The sequence below is a fragment of the Belonocnema kinseyi genome, chromosome 5 (genome assembly GCF_010883055.1).
Source record: "Belonocnema kinseyi isolate 2016_QV_RU_SX_M_011 chromosome 5, B_treatae_v1, whole genome shotgun sequence".
Taxonomy (NCBI): Eukaryota; Metazoa; Arthropoda; class Insecta; order Hymenoptera; family Cynipidae; genus Belonocnema; species Belonocnema kinseyi.
Genome location: NC_046661.1, coordinates 79,745,634 through 79,764,811, shown reverse-complemented (window position 1 = coordinate 79,764,811; position 19,178 = coordinate 79,745,634). Strand labels below are relative to the sequence as shown.

At 23.7% G+C, this 19,178-nt stretch overlaps 1 protein-coding gene across 1 annotated transcript in view; it reads left to right on the top strand.

The window, feature by feature from the left end:
* Positions 1-13,511: 13,511 nt before the first annotated feature.
* Positions 13,512-19,178, top strand: part of LOC117173727 — a 59,070-nt gene continuing 53,403 nt past the window's right edge. The window contains exon 1 of the mRNA XM_033362368.1: positions 13,512-13,590. Coding sequence (XP_033218259.1) covers positions 13,576-13,590 — 15 coding nt within the window. The 5' untranslated portion in view covers positions 13,512-13,575. The remainder of the gene's footprint in view (positions 13,591-19,178) is intronic.

The following is a 19,178-nucleotide window of genomic DNA, read 5'->3' as shown; positions in this document are numbered from 1 at the left end:
CGAAGCGATGATTTCTATCTTCTGGTATTCTATTTTTACTTTCCATGTTGACAAATTAAAAATTCATGAGTGCAAAATAATACATTCTTGTTTGAAAAGAAAAGTATAATTAATTCTAAACATTATACAGTGGCTATTTTTGTAATACTTTTAATAAATGAATCTTTTATAAATGGAATAAGAAGTACTTTTAATAGGAATTTAAAATTGGGAAATTGATTAATTTGTTTTTAAATAAAAAATTTCTTTTCTACTATAAAAGATGGCTTTTCAACAAAATACTTGAATTTTCAACCTAAGAAGATACAGTCCTAACAAAAAAGTGTCATATTTTATATTTCAATAAAAAGTATGAAATTTATATAGAAAAATAATTTAAAAAAAAAAACAAAAAGGCGGATTTTCAGCAAATAATGATTTTCCACTCAAGACGCAATTTTATCTAAATTGTTGAACCTTGAAGCCAAAAGATGAATTTTCTCTACAAAAATTGAATCTTTAAAGAAAAAATATAATTTTCAGCAAAAAATTAATTTTCAACGAAACTGATACATTTTCCTCGGCAAAAATGCAAACTCAGAAAGTAATTTGTTTGCCAAAAAAAGAAAATTTTCAAATGAAAAAGAATAATCTTAAGAGAATGGAAAAGTTACATTTTCAGATGAAAAATTAATTTTAAACAGAAAAAAGGCTTTTCCACTAAATTTTCAACCAAAGACATAAGCCTTAAATAAAACAAATTAATTTTTAACAATGCAGTTTAACTTTTACTCAAGTAGTTGAATTTTTAATTAAAAATTATTAATTTTCAAAAAAATAGTTACAATTTCAAGCAAAGAGATAAATTTTTAACTAAAAATATAAATCTTCATAAACAAAATTATTTCTTAACAAAATGATTCAAATAAATCTTTCAAACAAAATAGAGTAATACTCAAGCAAAGAAGAGAAATGGGAACCAAAAAGTTCCATTTTCTTAAAAAAAGAAATACAATTTCTACTTAAATAGATTAGTACTTAAATCGAAAAATGAAATTTAAAAGATATAGTTGAGTATGCATTCAAAAAAGGATTCCAGTTGACTTTTTAAGATAAAAATTTTAAATATTTTGATAATTGAATTTTCATCCAAAAAGGGTTTTGACCTTTTGAGATCTTAATATAAATATTTTGTAACAAAACATAAGTTTCTACAAAAAAAGTTAAATTTTTAATCCGATCCAACAAATTTTTTGAATGAAGAGGGATGCATTTTTTACAAAATTGTTGAATCCTCTACTAAATAGTTGCATTTCTATTTTTAAAAAAGTGAAATTTTCACTAAAACAGATCAATTTTTAATAAAAAACAACAAATGCCAAAAAATAAATTTTTAAGAAAAATTAAATTGCTACGAAATAGTTAAATTTTCAACCGAAAAGTATGGCTTTTTAAAAGAATAGCTTAATTTTTAACTAAAAAATAGCAAATTGCAACCAAAAAGGATGAATTTTTTTACAAGATAGTTGAATCTTCTACCAAACAGTTGCATTTTTATCATAAAAAAATTTGACTTTTACTAACACAGATGAATTTTTAATAAAAAACGTCAAACTTTTTTTTTAAGTTAATTTTTCATCGACACAAGATTTAAGTTCATTTTTCAACACCAAATTATAAACCTTAAATAAAAATTACATTTTCTGCGAAAAAATTTAATTTTCAATAAAACATTAGAATTTTCATTAAAAAAGTATGTTTTTTTAACAGAATAATTTAATTTTCAACTAAAAACTAGCATTTTTTCCAAAAAAGATTAAATTTCTCTTACACTATAACAGATGAATTTTTGTTAAAAAAATTTTTTGATTGTTGAATTTTCATCCAAAAAACGTTTTGACACAAAAATATAAATTTTCTGCGAAATAGTTAAATTTTCAAAAAAAAACAGAATTTTCAACCAAAAATTAGCATTTTTATGTAAGAACTATGAAATTTCTGAGACAGCAAGTGAATTTAATAATCAAAAAGATAAACTTTCAAAAAAGATTTAGATTTTTCAACCGTACAGTTGCATTTTTATACAAGAAAGATGAAATTTTTCTAAAAAAGATGAATTAAAAAAAAAAGGTAAGGTTTCATCCAAACAAGATTTCATTTAAATTTCCAACACCAAAATAAGAATTGTAAACAAGAAGTAATTTTGTTGCTAGATATTCGAATTTTTAAACAAAAAGCATGACTTTTTAGCAAGATAATTAAATTTGCAACTAAACAGTTGCATTTTTGTAGAAAAAAAAGAAATTAAAATTCTATTGGAACAGGTGAACTTTGAGATAAGAGAGACCAATTTAAAAAAATTGTTTTTGTCCAAAATAGATTTCGTCGAAAAATTTATCAGCTACAAAATATGAATTAAAAAAAAAACGTTAATATTTTAAGATAAAAGTTGGATTTTTAACCTAAAAATACAGATATTTTAACAAAAATGTGAAATTTGCAACCAAAAAGGATGTCTTTTTAAGAAAATTGTTAAACTTTGTTAAACGAATTCATGAAATCTATGTAATTCGCGGAATTCACGACATTTGATAGAAGTCTCGGAATTCGCAGAATTCATGGAATTGAAGGAATTCACGGAATTGATGGAATTCAAGGAATTCACTAAATCCATGGAATTGATGGAAATCGTGAAATTTACCAAATTCATGGAATTTACGGATTTCACGGAATTCGCTTCATTGATGGAATTCACGGAATTCATGGAATTAGCGGAATTTTACGAGATTCATGGAATCGTAGGAATTCAAGAAATTTAAGGAATTCAAGGAATTTACGGATTACGCGTACTTTATGGAATTCAAGGTATTCAAGGAATTCGCGGAAATGATTGTAATTACGGAATTTATGAAATTCAAGGAATTCACGGAATTTGTGTAATGCCCAGAATTCACAGAATTCATGTAATTCTTGGAATTAAAGGAATTCGCAGAGTTTACGAAAATAAATTATTTGATAATATTTATAGAATTTCGTAATTCATAGAATTTATGGAATTTACGGAATTCAAGAAATTTACAGAATTCATGGGATTCGTGGAATTCATGGAATTCAAGGAATTCATGGAAATCAAGCAATTTATGGAAGTCAAGGAATTCACGGAATTTAAGAAATTCAAGGAATTTAGGAATTTGTTGGAATTCAGGGAAGTCACAGAATTTATGAAATACAAGGGATTCGTGGGAGACCATGAAGTCGATAAATTCCCTGAATTCCTTGATTTTATTGAACTTGAATTTCACGAATTAGTACAATTCCATGAATGGCATAAATTCCGTAACTTCCATGAATTGCGTGAAATCCATGTGAAACCCGTAATTTCCATGCATTCCGTATATTTTATGAATACCGTGAATTCCATGAATTCTCGAATTCTATAAACTCCTCGAGTACATTAATTTAGTGAATTTGTTAAATATCATGAATTCCTCGAGTTCCTTGAATTCTTTGGATTCCCTACATTCATTGAATTCCGTAAATTCTTTGATTTTCGTGAATTTTTTGGATTCCATGAATTCCGTAAATTCCGTAAATTACCTGATTTTCTTGAATTTCGTGAATTTCTTGATTTTCTTCAACTCAGTAAATTCCATGAATTCATTGAATTCGTTGAATTCCGTGAATACCATGAATTCTATGAATTCCTTGAATTCCGTGAATTCCGTAAATTCTTTATATTCCATAAATTTCATGAATTCCGTAAATTCCTTAGATTCCATGAATTCTTTGAATCTCGTGAATTCCTCGGTATTCGGGCATTCTGTGAATTCCATGAAATCCGTGAATTCCGGGTTTTATATGAAATCCGTGAATACCTTTTATTCCGTAAATTCTATAAAATTCACAAGTTCCTTAAATTCCATGAATTCATTGAATTCTATAAAGACGCGTGCGTTATATACTATTAACATTATCAAAAGTATTGGCTCCATCAGAATTTTTTTTCCCAGCAATAAGTCGCGACAAAATAATTCGACACCTCCCCCCCCCCCCTTTTTGAGTTGTTACATAATTTATGTACGGTCACTAAGTTAATTATTTATTATAATCTTAATTAAAAAAAGCAATATGTGTTTCTTTTTTTTCCTCATTTACAATAATCATTTGCATCGGCGACAAATGTCACGCATAATGACTATGGGCAATAAACTCCGTTCAACTTTCTCATCGCTTTCTGGTGATTTTGTATTCTGGAGGTTCACCCTCGATTTCCTCGTTTAATTTCTCGAAGCTATTCTTGATAGAATTTTCAACACAGGTGAATGCGAAATTCGAAACGTGCAAAAAATTTCTTTTCCATTTTGAAATTCTTCCCAAGAATTTTTAAATTACCTCTATCATAGAAACTTTATTTTTTTTTTTAATAATACTTTCATAGTTAATTTTGACTTTTGTGTTTTAGTATTCAGGACTGCTCTTTTCGTTTCAGGTTTCGAGGAAAGGAAATCGATTAGAGAAATGGTCTTTGTTGTAGAGCTTTTAGGTTGTTATGATAATTCTAAAAGGTTTCTTTCTTATCACTAAAATCTTTAATGAGCTCTTTCTTAAAGAGGGTCAGGTTCCATGTGATATGAATAAAAACTCTAATTTCATAGCTACTAGATTATTATGTGCGCGCACTAATTTTTGTGTTCATTGATTGGAACCAGAAATATCTCTATTTATCTAAATGAATCATCGGGAAAGTATTGAATCTATTATTTGTTTATAATTTCTAAAAAATTTAATTATTAATAACCTTTTACACACATATAAAAAAAGCAAGTACACATAATTTTAAAAATTAATAAGTTATAAGTTAATAGCTAATAAGTAATTAATCTGCTCATAACATAAACAGCATTAAGGAATTATTTTCAGTGAATCATTGAAATAATTTTTTATTCTACATTTTTTTGAAGATTCGACTTATTTATAATATTTTTAAATATTCCAGAAAAAATTTAAATACATTTGTGCATAATTTCGTAATCAGAATTCAAATGTTCATTTTAAATCGCAAAACTTTACAAACAAAGTGTAATTGGAAAGGAGGTATTTTAAACCTTCAGAAAATTTTTTTATAAAAATTAAATCGTAATTCGTAAAATAAATGGGAATTTTTTTCGTCGATTAAAACGGCCACCCTTAAATTATTTTTGTGTAGTGTTCAAGGTAAGAAAAAATCATCCGAATTTAAAAATAATAATAAATATCCCCACTAAATACAGAAATTCTTTTTTCAATAAAGAAATATTACTTTTGTGGATTTGGCTAGATTAAAATTGATTTTTAAAAAGTTAAATATTTTGTTATGTGACCCTTATTTAATTTAAATTAGCGTTGCAAAACATAATTGTATTTTTTTACACACAATTTTCGTGTTCGATAATATCAGTTTGAAAATTACAAAAATATAAAAATTCATGAAAGTTATAAGTAAATAAATTAGTTTTGAAAATATAAAATGATTATGTGTTATTCTAATTTAAAATAAATAAGTTCTAGGCAACAGATTTTTTAACTTTAAACATAATGTTAATTCAGCCGAAACCACAAAATTATTTTTTCCTTAATAAAAAACTAATTTCTTTATTAGGCAGGATTTTTTTATAATTTTCTTTTCTATATTCTTACTTGCTATCTGAAATATTTAATATCATGTTTTATATTTTTATATTATTAATTGACAATACAACGCTCCTCGCGCACTATAGCGCGCACATAATTTTGCTATTTTAAATAATTAAGTATAGATTTATGTTTTTTAAGATAAAATTTAAAAAATTCATTTTTTCAGTTAAAGAATTCATTAATCATAGAAAATTTCTTGGACTTTAGATCGTTTTTAAGCGGACTAAATTTATAAAGAAAAAAAATATTGAACCCTTTGTAAAATAAGTGATGTTCAATTATTTTTCACATATTTTTAATTTATCTTTAATGAAAGCTATTCTATATTTAAATCTTAATCAAACACTCATGATAAAAAAATTCGATAAATTGAAAACTGTTCGTTTGATGAAAATTTTCAACGAGTAGAACATTATTTTTTGTCATTGATTTTATTAAAGCATTTTAATACTTGCAACTTTTCTTTATTATTTATTACCTTTGGGTCCTTTTTAAGCGCTTTAAATATTTAAAAACAACAAGTATTGTGTCCCTTATTAAATAAGTGAAACTTCATTCGCTTTTTCACAAATTTTAAATTATTGTCAGAAATGTTATTTTGCATTAAAAATGGAGTAAGAGTGTATTATATAAAAATTTTGGATAAATTAAAAACTGCGCATTTTATGAAGATGTTTGCACCGCAGAAAATTATTTTTAGTTCATGAAGGTTACTAAAGCATTTTTGCATTCGAACTTTTTTATTGTTTATTACTTTTAGATATCTCATAACATTTTTAAATATATTAAGAAAAAAAAGTATTGTGCCTTTTTTGAAATAAGTAAAATTCAGTACTAACATTTTTCAACAACTTTTAGTTTGAAAATTGTTTAGGCTCACCATACGGCTTGGTTCGTTAGCGAATCACTTGACTCAAGAACAATTTTTTTCAGTGTACCAAGATGGACGTTATTTTTTTCATCTAAAGGATAAAGTATTTTAAAAATAAAAGATGTAAATGTTTCAAATTTGCTTTAAATAACAATTAAAAACTAAGAGCTACAGAAATGGAACTAAATGTACTAAAAATCTATCGAATAAAAAAAAAACTTGTTTCGTTGATATCTTTGGAAATGCAGCTATTAACATTTTTTGTTTGGCTTTTAGAGAAGAAATCATCAATCCTCTTAGCTTTTATCTTCGACACAACCTAACTCAACTATGCAGGTGCGACCATTAGCGGGCGAAAAGTCGAAGCAGGAATTCTTTTGTAATCGGTCGTCACATTTTTTCTCTTCTCAGCCTGTATTTATCGATCTCGATTTTCCCAAGGGATGAATGAATCGACAGATTTTTAAAAAGTGAATATTTCATCTTTCTTCGAATTCAAGTCCATTTTGTACAGAAACAGTCTCTTGAAAAAATGTAAACAAAAATATTTTTAAAGAGAACAAGGAATCAAAAAATTATCCGAGATCTAAGTTTTGAAAAATCAAATTTTAAAAGCTCAATTTTTTTTAGATCCTTTTGTAATATTTTGTTCAATTCTGTCTTAGATTTTTTTTTCTCTTTAAATCAAAAAATTGGCCTTGATGGGTCGAGCTGGGGCCTCTATTTTTTTATTAATTCTTTTTGAATTTTTGCGAGATGTTTAATGTTATTTGATATGTAAAACTTAAAAGAAAATGACAAAAAATTAAGTTGAAAAAATGTCTTCCATTTTTCAAAATTAGAAAATTCTAGAATAAGTTTAAGACATATTTAGAAGTTCTGAGAAGATTAAGACATTATTTTAAACTTGTAAAGACTACACAATTTTTTTTTCAATATACATTTTTAAAGATTTTGAAAATTTTCAGCTTTTTAAAATTTGTTAAGTGTTTGAAGGGAATGAAAACAGTCGCTTAAGATTCCTCATAAAATTTGTAATTTCCTAAATATAATCTGCAAGTTTACAAGTCAATTTTATTATTTTTGCATTATTAAAAAAAACTGTTAGGAAAAATTTTAAATAATTTTAAAAGATACTGAAAGATTAAGAAGTTTTGAAAATATTAGAAAATAATTTAAATGTTCAGAAGATTAAAAAAAGTAATGCATAGTTTTTCGATTTCGAAAAAGAATGTTTTTTAAGAATTTGTAGAATTTTCAGGAGAAGAAAATAATTTTCTCAAGATACAATGAAAAAATTTATATAGCTTGTTATTTTGAAAAATATATTTCAAGAGAAAACTTAAAAAAATTTTAAACATTTTAAAAGATTTTCAATCATTTTTTAAAAGAGTGTAGAAGATTTCAACAAAAAATTGTTCAATTTTTCAAGATTATCAAATTTTATAAAAAAATTCAAGTGAGTTTGTGAGATATTTAAAAGATTTAAAAAATTTTAATGATTTAAAACTTGAAATTTTTTTCATTTAAATAAAGTATGCATTTTAGAACAAAATAGATATATTTTTAACTAAATAGTTAAATTTTAAGCTAAGAAGATCAATTTTCAACCCAAAAGATTAATTTTATGCAAAAAAAGTTAAATTTTCAACCGAAAACATGAAATGTCCACCAAATAGTTCAATTTTCAAATAAAAAATATTATTTATCCAGTAAAAATCGTACAGTTCAAATTTAAGTTAAAAAAGTTTATTTTCAAAACAAAAAAATAATTTTCAATGTTATTCATTTTCAATGAATAACAGCTTAAGAAAAAAAATGGTTTTTAACAAATTAATTCAACTTTTGACCATGTATTTAAATTTAAAACTTCTTCAGATAAGTTTTCAACCAAAAATAATAATTGTTAACAAAAGAGTTACATTTTCAATTAAATAAATGATTTTTTAAATAAAAAGTTGACTTATTAATCGAAAAAATACATTTTCAACATTGTATGTACGTGAACATACAATTAGTTAGTATACTATTTAACTTAAAAAGACATACTTTGACAAAAATGGATATGTTAAATTTTGAACCAATGGAATTAATTTGCTGGATAAACTGTAATAGTATCAGACAATGATAGAAATTCAAACAAAAAAAATTAATTGCAAACAAAAATAGTTCAATTTAAAAACAAATTTTAACAGATTAATTTTTAAGCAAACCGTTGCGTTTTTAACCAAAAAAGATAAAACTTCGAACAAAAGAGATAAATCAAACAACACAGACAAATTTTCAAATAAAAAGCTCAGTTTTCCACCAAAATTTGGAATAGGTAAATTTTCAAATAAAAATGTCCCAAACAAAAAATATATTAATTTAAAATCCACAACAATAAACAATTAACAAAATAGTAAAAATTTTAACTAAAGAATTACATTTTCAACTAATATTATGACTATCCAACCCAAAAATTAATTTTAACAAAGTAGTTGAAAATTGAAGTGGATTTTTCAACATAAAAAGAGAAATTTTCAACCATAAATAGAATAGTTCATTTTTCAAACAAACAAAAAAACTACTTTTTAACGAAAAATATAACAGCATCAACTACTTATAAATATCTACAAAAAAAATGTATTGCAATTGGAGGACAGTTGAATTTAACCAAAAATTTTCAACCAAAAAGATGGAATTTCCACCAAGAGCTGAATTTTTTACCATAAAATATTTTTATATAAAAAAAAATTCAAATTTCAATCAAATTTTTAAATTTCTTAAAAACTGTTAACATTTTTACAAAAGAGTCAAATTTTTTCTTTCCATGTTAAATTAAAATGTTTTTAAAATTAAATAAGAAACAGTTTTTGCTTAAAATATAAACAATTACATTTTTTTGTGAAGAATTAACCTCTTCTGGTGAAAAATTGTATTATTTTGTTGCAAAATCGGTCTTTTTCTTTGAATTTAAATGCTTTCTTCCTAATTTAGAAATTTACAGAAAATTTGGGAATTTAAAGTCAAAAAATGTATTGAAAATTCACCTTTATAGTTGCGAAATTAGTCTTTGGGTTAAATTCAAGTATTTACAAATAAAATTGAACTTTTTTTTTTTATTTGATAAAATAGTAACTACTACATTTTCTGAGATGAATTGATATTTGTTGTTTAAAAATTTTTTATTTAAAAAAAATGAAAAAGTATTAAAAATTCAACAAATTAAAATAAATATTTATCTTGTTTGCTGGAAAATTCAACTATTGCTGAAAATTCGTATTTTCACACGAAAATAATCTTATTGCTAATATTTTTTTGTACTGAGTAACAATTTTTTAACGAGAATAAAATTCTGTTGGTTCTGGACTATCAACTATTGCATTTTTGTTGCAAAATTCATTTTTTTTGTCAAAATTTTTTTTATTTTGTTGAAAATGAAAATAGAGTCACAATTTAAAAATTTTATTAAGATTTTACCCTGTTTGCTTGAAAATTCGTATTTTCAGGAAGAAATTTTAAGTGAAGATTAACTTTATTATATTAATTAACAATTTTGATAGGAAGCCATCCTTTTTGGTTTAAAATAATTCAATGTGGGATGAAAATTTCCTTTTTTTAATTCATATTTTTAGATTAAGAATTCAAAATGTTTTTTCATCTTCTCTATTTTAGATTGAATTCAAATGTTTCTGCTATCAAACAAAATTCTTCTTGTAGCCCAAATTTCAAATATTATATTTTTCGTGAAAATTAAATTATTTTATAAAAAAGGAAAATTTCTCAATGATTCAATTATTTTATTTATATTCGCCTCTTATTGAAAATTTGCATTTTTAGGTTAAAAATCGGACTAATTTCCATAAAAAGTTAAAATTTTGTTATTTTGGATTGAATTTAAATTTTTCTAATTTAATATACAATTATTATTGCAGTTGAAATATCAACTCATACATTTTTTGTTTAAAAATAATCTTATTTGTTTAAAAATTTAATTATTTTGTTAAAAATAAAAAATTAATTAATGGTTCGGCAATTTGATTAAAATTTAACTCTCCTTGAAGAATTGTGTTTTTCCATGAATAATTGAACTATTTTGGTAAAAAATTCAAATGGTTGGGTAAAAATTATATTTATTACATCACTAACGATTTTTTTTAAAGTCATCAATTTCAATTTAAAATAATTCTATTCGGGATAAAAATTAATTTATTTTGAAATTGATATTTTTAGATTGAGAAATCAACTGTTTGATTGAATATTAAATTTAAAAAAAAATCATATTTTCGATTTGAAAATTTAACTCCTTTTCGGAAGAAAAATGAATCATTATTTTTTATTAAATTCAAATCTTTCTAATTTAAAATAAAATGCTTTTTATAGTTGAAATATCGACTTTAACATTTTACGTGAAAAAATTTTCTTATTTGGTTGAAAAATTAATTATTCTGTTGAAAAAGAAAAATTATTAAAGAATCAACAATAATATTAAACTTTGTATTTTTCGTTTGAAAATTGAACTACTTTGGTCAAAAATTTAAATATTTTGCTTAAAATTAACTTTATAATATTATTAACCATTTTGTTCGAAGGGCATCATTTTTATTTTGAAATTCAAATGTTTGCTATAAATTCGTCTTTTTGGTTTGAAACTCAACAATTTTTTTTTAATTAAAAAAATTTAAGTCAGGCTCAAAATTAACTTTTTTTCGAATTTATATTTTCAGAGTGAGAATATTGGTATAATATTAAATTTTTTTGTAAAAATTTCAAAATTTTAAATGAAAAATGTAATTGTTTCGTTTTTAAAAAATCGTTATTTTTTATTGAAATCAAATGTTTCTGATTTAAAATAAAATGTTTTTAGTAATTGAAATACAAAATAATACATTTTTCTTTAAAACTGCATTTTTTTTATTAAAAATGAATTATTTTGTTAAAAATGAGAATTTATTAATGATTCAACAATTTTAATAAAATTCTACTTCTGTTGAGAATTTGTATTTTTCGGTTGAAAATTAAACTATTTTCGTAGAAAATTTAAATATTTAGGTAAAAATTACTTTATTATATTATTAACCATTTTGTTAATAGGGCATCATTTTTAAGTTTAAAATCCTGTTTCGTTAAAATTTTGTATTTTTGGGTTAAAATTAAAAGTAGAATATGTTTGTAAAAAAATTCAATTAAAAAATTCAGTTTACGTTGAAAATGAACTTTTTTTTAATCAAATTTTTAGTTGAATATTAATTTTTTCGTTAAAAAAATTCATTTATTCAATTTAAAAATGTATCCATTTTTTTCCTTAAATTTCTATATTGTGAACTGAATTCAAATGTTTCTGATTTTAAATGAAATTCCCCTTGTAGCTCAAATATAAAATATTATATTTTTCCTGAAAATTTTATCTTTTTTGCATAAAAATTGAATTATTTTGTTAAAAATGAAAGTTTATTCATGATTCGACCATTTTATTAAAATTCGACTTTTGTTAAAAAATCACATTTTTTCGGTTGAAAATTAAACTACTTTGGCATAAAATAAAAATATTGATTTGAAACTAAATTTATTATATTAATAATTAATCATTTTGTTAGGAGGACATCATTTTTAGCTTCAAATTCGACTGTTATCTTAAAACTTCCTCTTATTGGATTAAAATTAAAATAGACTATTTTTGTAAAAAATTCAATTTCAAAAAATTCAGTTTAGGTTGAAATTAACATTCTTTTGAAAATTTAACTTTTTGGTTAAATATTAATTTTTTTAATTTGAACATTTAACTGTTTTTTTTTTTTAATTTCGTTATTGTGGATGGAATTCAAATGTTTCTGATTTGAAACAAAACATATTTTGTAGTTGAAATTTTAACTATTAAATTTGTCGGAAGAAATTTCTTTTTTTTTTCTTAAATTGTATTATTTCTTTGAAAATGAAAATTAATTAATTATTCAAGAATTTCATTAAAATTAGACTTTTGTAGAATATTAGTATTTATCGATTGAAAATTAAACTACTTTGACATACAATTTAAATATTTATGTGAAAATTAAATTTATTATATTACTAATCATTTTGTTAGTTTAAAGTTTCAGCAGTTTTATCAAAAATTCATCTTTTTGTGTTAAAATCAAAAGTAAACTATTGTAGTAGAAAATTCAACTAATAATACTCAGTTTAGGTTGAAAATTAACTTTCATTAACATATTTAACTTTTTGTTTGAAAATTAAATTTTTTGTTTAAAAATTCATTTTTTCAATTTGAAAATTCAATTGTTCTTTTTTTTTAATTTCATTATTATGGATTGAATTAAAAAGCTTCTGAATTAAAATAAAACGCATTTTGTAGAAGAAAATTCAACTATTACCATTTTTTCTGAAAAATCCATTTTTTTAAATTAAAAATTGTATTATTTCCCGAAAATTGAAATTTAATAATGATACAAAAATGTTATTAAAAACACACTTAAAATTCACTTGTTTTGTAGAAAAATTTCCTATTGGCTTTCTTTTGACTGTACATTTTTTTTAACATAACTCCCTTAAAAATGTTTTTAGTTATTTTAATTAATTTTGAAAAAAACATTTCTGATGAGAAATGATTTTCTAAGGTCTTCAAGGGTGATTCCGCAGGTAAGAAATTTGAAAAGGGCCTGAATGGTTTCTAAGTGGTTGGTGGCGTTATGAAAGCGTTAGTTGGGGAGGGGGGGGGGGAATGAATATATAAGTCACCCGGGTGTTGAACGTCCATGTACTCTTTCTTTGACCCTGGTCAGGTGTGCACCTTCCACCGAGGATTTCTGCCCCTCCTACTCCACCCCCTCCTTCTGGAGGATCTTGATTTCAAGTTCGCGGTCGCGTGTACCGAACCGGAACGAGAGTGCGATGCAAGGCCAGTGAGTTGAGTTGTTTGATTGTTCGGTCCATGCTCTTCAGTGTATTTTTTTTTTAAGGAAATTTTTTTATTAATTTTTTTTTATCAAAGTGACTCAAGTGAGAAAGCAAGGTTTTGTATTCTGTGAGTGTGATGAACCAGGAACCGGAAGTCCGGAGGAATTAAAGTGCCGAAGATGGACCTACGACTCGTGAGTTTCTTTAACTTTAGGAAAAAGACTTCATTTATTTTAACATTGTATTTTATTTTTATTAATTGGAAAAACATGACAAATAAACTTCTCGAAACTATAAAAAAAATTTTAATTTTAAAATCCCGAATGATTAAGTTACCGAAAGAATTTAAAACATTATAATTATATATTGTTTATTTATTAAACAATAATCATTAAATATTTGTATCACAGATATTTTTTTCAATAGACAATGACTTTTTAAAATTATTTTAATTTTAAGAAATAATTAAAAAGAGCATTAAACATATCACATTTTTTTGTTTAAAACACTACATTATTTAATTTTTAGTAATTAAATCATATTTATTGCAAAAAAATTTAATTGTTTGATTCGGAAATTTTCTTGATTCAGAACGTTTTACAGTGTTTGATATTTTATACTTCGGCAATTTTTTGTTTATTATTATAATATTACCGAATTTTTTAATTCTCAAATCATAATATTTATTCCCGAATTTAAACAATTATCAAAATTGGTTTTCAATGAATATTATTTAATCATTAGAAAAATATAAGTAAAATATTTGGAATAAAACACTTTTTTGTTGTTTATTTTTTTGCAGTTTTTTATATATTTAATAATTGTATTCTGAATAATGAAGAAATATTGAATAGAACTTTTTTTGTAATGTTTAAATTTCGAACAATTTGCAATTTTCTTGCAAAATTTTATTATTCGGCAATTTTTCGTTTATAACATGACAGTATTTTAAAATTCACAAATAATAATTTGTATTCCCTATTTTGAACAATTAAAAACATTTTGAAAAATAAATATTGTTTATCCATTAAAAATACAATCATAATATATTTCGACCAAAACGGTTTTTTAAATATTTTTTTAGAACTTTCTTTAAATATTTAATAATTTCATTCTTAATAATAAAAAATATTAGTTAAAAAAGTTTTTTTACTTTTCAAATTCAGTATATAAATTATAGATTATAATGTTACCAAAATTTGAAAATTTTGTAATAATACAATTCAAGAGAAACTTGCCGAATTAAAAAAAAAACTAGAAAATTCTCGAATTTATACAATTAAAAAAATTCTTTTTTTTAATGTGCGCATAGTAGTGTTTTTAAAAAATAATTGATGTTTCAATCAAAAATCTTGTTCTTGTATTGTTTTTTTTTGCATTGAGATTTGAAAAAAATATTGTTATTCTAAATTCACACAATTTTGTTAAAAGTTTATCTATTTAGTTAAAATTTTCACTATTTTGTTAAAAATATCCTGTTTTTTGTGAAACGTTTAATTACTTTGGTAGAAAATTCAAATATTCGGTTGACCATTCATTTTTTTGAAAATCCATGTACATATTTTGTAAGAAATGCATCTTTTTTAGTTAATTATTCAACTATTTTATTGAAAGTCAAAATATTTTGTTGAAATTTTAACTATTTGGTTAAAAATTAAAGAATTGTGATAAATAGTATTCTTTTTGGGGGAAAAATTCAACAATTTTGTAAGATATTTGTTTGTTTTTTTGGCTGAAATTAAATTATTTTTTCAAAAATTCCACTTTTTCGTTGATAATTCATTTTTTGTGAAATTTATGTAATTTTATGAAAATTGGTGTTTTTTGGTTGAATGTAATTCTAAATGTTAAAAAAATTATGTTTTTTTATTAATAATCCAACTATTTGATTGTAAATTAATCTTTGCGGAAAATTAAACAGTTTTGTTGAAATTTATCCTTTTTAGTTAAAAAGGCAAATGTTTTCTTGAGAATTCTTCTTTTTTGGATCATTTAACTATTTTGTTGAAAACTCTTCTTGTTTGGTTGACTATATTTTGCAGAAATTGTACCATTAAATTAAATAATCACAAGCAAAAGAGCTGTTATACTAGAACCTGAATTATAAATTTGTAGTTTATTTTTTCCTATTTTATTACTATAAAATAATAAAAATAGAAATAAATTAATATCAGCAGTTTCTACCAGTTTATGTGTTTATTTGTTGACGTTGTTAACGAAACGAGTTAAAAACCACCCTATTGAATAAGTTTAAGAAATGTACCTGTAGTTTCAAAAATTTATTTTTTTAGACTGGTTAAATAAATAGTTATTTATTAGTGAATTTTACCAGTGAATGCGCTTAATTGTTGATGTTATTTAACAATAGATTTATAAGTGTCTACCCCAACATCTTCTTTAATTTTTACGGTTTTCAGAGAAAAAAGCAAAATTTTCATTCTTTCGATGCTAGACTGATAGAAATCATCATCTTCAAAATTTTCGAGTATTTCACGATGTTTTTTCAAGTTTTGTTTCAAGCTAATTAAATTATATTAGGGGAAATAAGTTCGAAAAATATTTTAAGTTCTGTCTTTATTTGTTGACCTTGTTTTTTATTGTTCACAAAAGATTTTTGAAGGTTTAAACAAAAATCTTCATTGGTTCTCACGGTTCCCGAAGAAAAATGCAAAACTTTTTTTCTTTAATGATGCTAGATATGTAATTCTCTTTGGTATTTTGTAGAAACCTTTGCATTTGCTTATGATGTTTATTTCAAGCCCATTAAATAATTAGAGGAAAAATTATTTCAAAAAATTATTTTAGTCAAACTTGTTTAATAACTTAAATTACTCTTCACATCCGATTTTTGTAAATCTAAAAAAATATACTTTGTTTCTTACGGGTTTTAAAGGAAAAAGCTAAACATGTTCATTCTTTAACGATAATAGATGTGTAGAAATTATCACATGCAATTATTTTGCATAAACCTTTTCATGATGTATGTGTAATGCCAATTAAACAATTTTAAGGAAAATTATTACTAAAATTATTTTGGTGTGACTGTTTCGTCTTAAAGGTACTTTTATTTAAAGATTGTTGAAAATCAAAACAAAAATCTTCTTTGCTGCTTATGGTTTTCGGAAGAAAAAGAAATACTTTTCTATTCTTGGATGATGCTACCTACGCATGAAGAAATTGCATTCTTCCTCCAATCTTTTATAGAAATCGTTGTAATTATTCACGATGTTGTTTCTTTAAAGCCAATTGAGTAATTTAAGAAAAAATAATTTCAAAACATTATTTAGTTAAATTACTAAATATCCATCAGTTCCTTATACTGGTGTATGCTTTTATTAGTTGATATTGTTTAATGAAGCGTTTCGATACAGATCTATATTCTCTTTAAAGTATTGTTTTTTAAAAGATTATTGATAATCAAAACAAAAATCTTTGCTTTTTATGGTTTTCGGAAGAAAAGCAATAATTTTCCATTCTTAGATGATGCTACCTCCATGTGTAGGAATTGCAATCTTCTTCAAGTCGTTTGTAAAATATTTTACTTTTTTTTCATGATGTCATTTATTTAAACCAATTAAATAATTTCCGGAAAAAGAATTTTTTGAAATTATTTTCGTCAAACTTGTTAAATAAATAATTATCCATTAATGGCTTCTACCAGTATGTCCTTATGTTTGTTGATGTTGTTTCACATCAAGTTTTGATACAGATTCTTGATCTTGAAAGATTGATGAGCATCGAAACTAAAATCTTCTTTGGTTCTCACGGTTTTCGGGAGAAAAAGAAATACATTTCCCTTTTTGGAACGTGCTATCTACGTTTTCCGAAATCGTAATCTTCAACTCTTTTGTAGAAACCTTTGCATTTATTCATGATGTTGTTTCTTTAAAGCCAATCGAGTAATTTGGGAAAAAATAATTTCAAAACATTATTTTAGTTAGACTAATATAAAAATTAAATATCCATTAGTAGCCTTCACCAGTGTCTGCGTTTTTTGTTGATGCCGTTAATCAAAAGTTTTGATACAAATCTTTATCCACTTCAACTTAGTGTTATCAAAAGATTTTTTAAAGTTTTTCTAAATAAAAAGCCAGACTTCCATTCTTTGATGATCCTAGGCCTCTAGAATTAAAATTAAAGAAATTGAAATGATATTAACATAAAATTTAAAATTCTATTCAACGTCCAATAATCAAGTTAATATTAAAATTTCATAAAATAAAACCAAGAATCCAAAACATGAGAAGAAAAGCTACCAAACTCCCTTCCTTCTCTTTTTTAAAAAGTTCTTTTGTCTCTTTTATTTTTATTATTATCAAATCACAATAAAAAAAATAGTTGTAAAAAATAATCACCAACGAGATTTTTACAAATATTTTTTTTATTGCGATTTGATAATAACAAAAATAAAAATAAAAAATAAATAAAAAGAGGAGGAAGGGGATTTGGTTGGTTGCTATCTTATTTTTCTTTCCTATCTTTATTTCTGTCGAAATAAATTTTTTTTATTTTTTATTTCAGAAAAGTTTTTTGTCTTTTTTCAAATTTCAATCCGAACATTTTATGGTGGTTGACAAAATTCGTTCGTTAAATTTTTGGTTTTATTTTCAGGAATTCTCCACATTAGTTCATTAGAATTCGTAATCTTACTTAAGTCTTTTATAGAAACTAGTATTTTGTTTAAAAATAAAACTCCTTTGTTAAAAATTCATTTTTTTATGGAAGCATTTAGCTTTCAGTTAAAAATTGTAGTATTTAGTGGAAAAATTAAGTATATCGTTTGAAGAGCTATCTCTTTTACTGAAAATTCAACTATTTTACTGAAATTTCGTTTTTAATTATCTGTTTAGAATTAATTTTTTTTAATTAAAAAATTTTTTTTATCCTTGGCTAAAAATTGATGATTTTTGGCTAGAACTTCAACAAGTTGGTTAAAAATTGATGTATTTTATTGTAAATTCATATTTTTTGGTAGAAGGTTAATCTTCCTAATTCAAAATTCTATTACTTGGTTTAAATTTGAACAAATTTGTTAGGAATTAATTGAAAATCAACTTTTTGTTTAAAAATTAATTTTTTTATTGAAAATTTAATTTAATTATTATATTTGGTTCGAAATTAAATTTCAGAAATTCTGCACACTAACTTGAAAAAATGTGTCTATTAAAAGACAAAAATTATTTCTAACTAAAAAAAAAAACGTAAATGTTGTCACATGACGATTCTTCAACAAATAAGTTAAGTTTTTCGTAAAAATAGTGCATTTTTCACAGAATAATACAAATTTCAACCAAGTGAACGAATTCTCAACTAAAATAATGAATTAAAAAAAAAATTGTAACAAAATAGTTGAATCTTCAACCTAAAGAGATTTTTAATTGTTATCCAAACAGTTACATTTATAAACAAAAATTTCAGAATGAATATGACTTTTCAACCAAAATCCTAATTTTCGACCAAGAATGCAGATTGATTTTTAATAAAACAGGTGCATTTCTGAGCAAAAATAATCGAATAGCCACCAAAAGATATGCATTTTTCGATTTTCCTAAAAAAAAGTTGAATTTTCCACCTAAAAGCGAAAATTGTATATAAAAAACTTAATTTCCAAGCAAAGAGATGAAATTAAAACAAAAAACGATCCATCCTATACCAAGAATAAAATAATTGGATTTAATGTGGAAAATTGAGACTCCGGATTCTATAACCACGCATAAAATTTGCCTGGCCGCTTCAGGCCGCTCGAGTTGGCCCCTGATGGCTTGAAAATCAGTTTTCGAAA